This window comes from Acyrthosiphon pisum, chromosome A2, assembly GCF_005508785.2.
Source record: "Acyrthosiphon pisum isolate AL4f chromosome A2, pea_aphid_22Mar2018_4r6ur, whole genome shotgun sequence".
NCBI lineage: Eukaryota > Metazoa > Arthropoda > Insecta > Hemiptera > Aphididae > Acyrthosiphon > Acyrthosiphon pisum.
This window is the reverse complement of record NC_042495.1, coordinates 12,835,814-12,841,538: the sequence shown is the minus strand read 5'-3', so window position 1 is coordinate 12,841,538 and position 5,725 is coordinate 12,835,814. Positions and strand designations below refer to the sequence as shown.

Genomic DNA, 5,725 nt, shown 5'->3' with positions numbered 1-5,725 from the left:
TATATAATAATATTTATGCTAAATTTGTTGTTGATACATTCCCAGTAAAAAGATTGCATCTAACTGGAAATATTAATAATGGTCATTTTGATGTTTATTTATCTATTCCTAATATTCATAATGTTACAGTAAATTTAATTACTACTTCAGAGGGCGATTTATCTATTTTTAATAATTTTAGTGAATTTTTTATTATATACCTATTAAAATTAGTCGTCCGTCTTGGTCTGCGGCCGTCCGGTTAACGTTGGGCTATGGACATTTTTCATACTTAAACCCGGAAACGGTAATGTTTGTGTGTAGATTAAACCTCTGGTAAGAAGACAGACTAATTTAGGAATGGTTAAATTTGGTTTTTTTCTATTCATCTGATATTAGTAGTTATGTTAGGTTAGGATTTTGTATTAATTGATTATATTAATCCACCATAGGTGGAATCAGGGGCATCATTGCAGGGTGTGCAATGGCACCACTTACTTAAAAAATGTTAACAATTGGCCTGCCATTAATACTCCAATGCGTCGTCATAATTAACTTATACATGTTTTCATATATAGGTAATATAAAATATATATATTTTAAGTTTTTGTATATGTACAGTAATGACATTAGCTGGTTGCTTTAACTGATTATAAGCTTTTAATTCTTTGAATTGCTAGCTATTTAAAAGTTGCATTAGTCGTTATGAGTTTTAATTAGAATTATAAAACTATAAAAGGGAAGGAAAGAATATTTACATAGGTTTGCATAGGTTTCCTACATTTATATATATATAAATATATATTTTTTTTAATGGCCTGGTGAAATGTCAAAATTGGCCTGCCTAAAAGTTTGCACACCCAGAAAAAAAACTGAAATGACGCCCCTGGGTGGAATATGACAAACTTGGTATAACTTTGATACTTTAGAGTTAAATCATACACCCACGTACAAACAGCACGGGGTCCGCGATCTACCGCAGATAGATTGCCTTATGCCTACCTGATAATGTACTGCTGCGAACCAGAATTTTTATTCCAGGCAACGGAAAAGTTAAGATTAATTTTGAAACCATACACCAAATATTAAATAACGAATGAACAAATTTTGAGTCACATATAGTTGGTACACTTAATGGGCAACGAAGTGCACGGGTTCAGCTAGTATAAATATATTATAAGTACAAGTCAATTAAATAACCGGCATGTTTTTGAAATTTGTGGTGCAGATTACAATGGAAATTTGTTTTCTGCTGATGTGGACTAAATTAAAAATACATAGACCCACATATATTCTTACATTTTATAAGAATTTAAAGTTCGAATTTTGACAAAATTTATCAACTATTTTGTAGTAAAAAATTTATAAAATTTTCAACTTTTATAGCTAAGGATTGAAAATTAAAAACAAGATTCCACGTAAGTAGTTTATTCTGTTACCAAAAAATCTAAAAGCACATAGGCAGTAGGCACAGTTTATTTTTATACACATTTTAAGTTCAAATTTGGACGAAATTACATATTAAAATACCTAGAATAACTATTTTAGTTATTTTGTTGCGATTGTATAATATTATTCTTGGGTACATGAAACTTCTAAAGTATACTATTATATATCTATGATATAATCACGGTTTGTTGTTCGTGTATAACGCGTTATATTAAGTATCTAATCAATATTATGATATGATGAATTTGGAATTTATTATAGGTACCTATTATAGGTCAATTTTTTTTTATACCATAGATAAGTATATAATATGTCTTATACCTATAGACTGACATACCGTCTCCGCTCAGAATCGTTTTTCTTATACAATGAATTCAAATTTAATACCATCCATTATACAGTGACCCACTTATAATCTACTGTACAGCAGAGCAACATCCACTTACCCTCCTTTTTTAGATTCTCAACGGAGTTTTTTTTCTGTCTGTCATCGACAATTGTGGTGGTAAAAATGCTCCGATTTTCGACATCAGTATATTTTCTGATAGCGAAAAGTGATCTAGCTGGTACATTCGAGAGGTCAACATTGAAAATTCCTAGTAGTTTTAGAAAGCGTCCTGTAAAAAAAAAAAAGTAGTAATTTTTACTACCACCAATCTAACCAAACTAATGTACAAACGCTTCCACCAAAATTAAAGAACGCATACAAATATTCTAATATCCCACATGTTCACCGTTACCCTCCAAAAAACCCACCACGCAGATTGTAGCGTAAATGGTGTAGAGACCTACTAAATTAGTAAATAAGGTATTAAGAGGACGTTACACTCGCATGTGTTGTCTCCGTCTTACATATGTACAACATACCAAAAACTGTTTTGCGCGGGACAACTTTTATCTTTCTGTGTTTGTAGTAGTGACTCCAAAATTTCTGAACATATAGAGTGGAAAATGATCTATGCAACAGCGTGCCCATATTTTAGATAACATAAATACAATAAAAGTTATTTGGTTCTAAACATTTTGTTTTTTTTATTTGCTTATAAAAAATTATTGGATAGTGCTATTAAAAAAAAAGAGCACGCTGTTGCACAGATAAATTTCTTCTTTACGTGTTGTAAAAATTTGGTAGCTCTATAACAAATATGGTGCTAGAAAAGTTGTCCCGCGCAAAACAGTTTTTGCCATGTCGTACCTTTGTAAGACGGAGACAACGTATGCGGGTGTAGCGTCCATAGATATTAAAGATAGATATTAAATTCTTTAATATCTATGGTAGCGTCCTCTTAACGTCCACACACACTGCACGTCTGCACTACTGCATCGATAGCGATAGCGGTGGCGGAAGCGGTTACGACAAAATGAAGCCAGACAATTTAACCGCCGCCACCGCCCACCAAGACAAAATAATTTTACCGTCACCGCCTGCAGTGTGCGCCGTGTGGCGACCTTTACCAGTGTGTTTGGTCTCTACCTCTACACGTTACTCTTATTTTAATTTTATTTTGTAAATATACAATTTGCGTATTGTAAAAAATGAATACACTATAATAATATAGTATATACGGATTGTGAATTCTTTTGATAAAAAAAAAATAATATTTTTTTGGTGTAACTAAAACTAATAACGGTAGATTTTCAGTTTTCACAAAATATCTATATTATATTAATTTTCCATATTTGGTATAATGGTGATATTTTTGAAATGTTTTACTTTTTTGAGTTATTTGTAGCCTAAATATTTTTTCTAACTTATTGTCGATAAAAACACTTTTACTTAGTAAAAAACTTGAAAATATAATGCAATGTTCCTTATAAGTTTCTTTAAGCAAGTCTTTCGATTTTTATTAATTTTTTTTTTAATTATTAAATTTGATTATTCAACGAGTATGCTAATTGCAAGGATGACGTCTCCCCTCGGAATATCATTTTGTATGCAATCGACAAGGGTTTATCATTGAATTTAAATAGGTATAAACATAGATAAAGACATATATTTGTATATATCTATGGGTATAACCACGGTATATCTTAAACCGTGGGTATAACACATCCATCAGTCATTATAATTTTATTTTTGTTTTTCCCAATTATTTTAAAAAAGACTAAGAAATTTCCATTTTTGATCCACTAAGGCACTAACTAGATCCAATTTGTTACCAGAAGCTTCCCTTTAAGGAATTAGGAGTATTGTTTCTAGTTTCTAGTTTCTACTAGAAAAAGTGTCTTACTGTCGACTGTGTCTTCAGACAAAAATGAAAAAAAGTTTCTTATCACATAATATAGGTAGTGATAAATAATATAATTTGCCGACACATATCTTTGGTCAGTAGAACAACAGTCAACAGTTAAGCAATAGATAAATAAGCCATCATCAGTACTAAAGTACTCAGTGTCTCAATTAGTCAATTCACACACACTTCGTACATAATATATTATTAATTATTTTTGTTCCTTTACTTTTAATAGCAAATACTTTACTGTTATGAAACACATAATTTTTTATTTGTATTATTATTTTACATTAGTACTTGGTAATTTGAACTACAAATTACATTATAGAGTTTAGTTATAGAATATTTACTTTTTCAACTTAAAATATAGTTTTATATATGAACAATTTTTGCTACTTTAAGTTTTTGTTATCTACATTATTAACAAATGTTACTGCATAGAAAATATCTTACATACTATTTTTTGGCGAGTTTTTCATTCATATTAGGATGCACATTGACGATGTTCATTTTGCACACAGTAACATTTAAACCAAACACTTCACCAAACGGACTTAGACTTAAGTTGCTTGTGCTTGTCATATCAGCGGTAAAAAATCGAAATCGTCGAGATGCCATACGTGAAACATGGGCTCAACCAAAAGAAGATGTTAAAATACTTTTTGTTGTATCAAAAGACAAATCTTTAAATGCAGAAAACCTGGTACACAATGACATGTTGGAGGTAGATGAAGAAGAGGGGTACAGATTACTCACTCGTAAAGTAATAGCATCATTCTCCAGTGTACGTGATATTAACTTTGACTATTTATTAAAATGTGATGATGACTCTTTTGTAAATATGCCATTAATTGTCAATGAACTGGAACATATGCCCAAAAAAAGGTTCTATTGGGGTTATTTTGATGGTAATGCACACATTAAAAAAAGAGGTAAATTTAAAGAAACTGAATGGATATTATGTGATAGATATTTACCGTATGCATTGGGAGGTGGCTATGTTTTATCCAAAGATCTTATCATCTATTTAGTGAAGAATCAAGATTACCTAAGGTATGTCGATCATATTTAGTACAATAAAATATAAATTATATTAAGAAAATAAGAAAATATTTTTATTAAGTTTAATAAAATCATTAGGTTATATCTAACCAACTATAACTGTCTTATTAGAAATTTTGTTTAACAATTTCTGTTCTTGTTGCTTATTTTTATTTTCAGTATGTTTGCTAGTGAAGATATTTCTGTTGGCGCTTGGTTAGGTCCATTAAATATAACAAGAAAACATGACCGGCGATTTGACACAGAATGGTATAGTCGTGGATGCCGAAATGATTATTTAGTAACACATAAACGTAGTCCTGAAATGATGAGACTGCACTGGTCACACAATATTCAGACTGGAAAAATATGTGATAAGGAGTTTAAACATATAGCTTCCTACGAGTACGACTGGTCAGTTATGCCATCTAAATGTTGTGTGAGAAACTTATCTTTATTTCCATAAATATATTTTCTAACTTAATAAGACTATTGTAATTATTAATTTAATTAATTTTAAATAGGAATTTTGTTTTCAGTTTTGTATAAGAAATATATTTATTTACAAATTGACAAAACAAATTTAAAATAGAACATTTTATTTTATTCCCAAATTTGTATGCAATTCTCAATGACAATAATTAAAATTGTTTGTTCTTATCACCGTAAGAAACGTATGCACTGTATTTATCCACTATTCATACATACATAAATACATATTATATGTACTATGTATTTATAAAATAAAAAAACTTATTTCATTTTAAAAATATGTTATTTTTTCTTCCTGTCTGTAATACATTTTGGGCAGAACCATTTTCCTTTGGGCTTGGTGGTTAATTTGACACATGCAAAGTGGAACCATTCAATAGGACACTGAAATGATAAAAGTACACAATTAAAAAATTAAACTTCGCAAAAACAAAACACTGAAACAATATTTACAATAAAAATGGAATGTTATTGATTTTTTAATGGTTACAATAATATAAATAATAATAAAATAAAAGTAAAAATTATTA

General features: G+C 29.6%; 2 protein-coding genes across 2 annotated transcripts in view; one reads left to right on the top strand and one right to left on the bottom strand.

The window, feature by feature from the left end:
* The first annotated feature begins 3,729 nt into the window (after positions 1-3,729).
* LOC100574538 (beta-1,3-galactosyltransferase 6) lies at positions 3,730-5,473 on the top strand. The gene is made up of 2 exons (XM_003245452.4): positions 3,730-4,715; positions 4,884-5,473. Exons 1-2 carry the CDS (start codon positions 4,090-4,092, stop codon positions 5,167-5,169), a joined length of 912 nt encoding a protein of 303 aa, XP_003245500.1. The 5' UTR covers positions 3,730-4,089; the 3' UTR covers positions 5,170-5,473.
* The window catches only part of LOC100161116 (inhibitor of growth protein 4-like), a gene marked incomplete in the record, with an annotated part of 38,476 nt that continues 38,036 nt past the window's right edge, over positions 5,286-5,725 (bottom strand). Inside the window, 1 exon segment of the mRNA NM_001246071.2 lies at positions 5,286-5,579. Coding sequence (NP_001233000.1) covers positions 5,478-5,579 — 102 coding nt within the window.

Excerpts from the sequence above, each read along its gene's own strand:
- LOC100574538 (XM_003245452.4), top strand. The coding sequence starts at position 4,090 with ATGTTACTGCATAGAAAATATCTTACATACTATTTTTTGGCGAGTTTT. Across the intron at positions 4,716-4,883 it reads AAGAATCAAGATTACCTAAG|TATGTTTGCTAGTGAAGATA; the intron begins GTATGTCGATCA and ends TTTTATTTTCAG.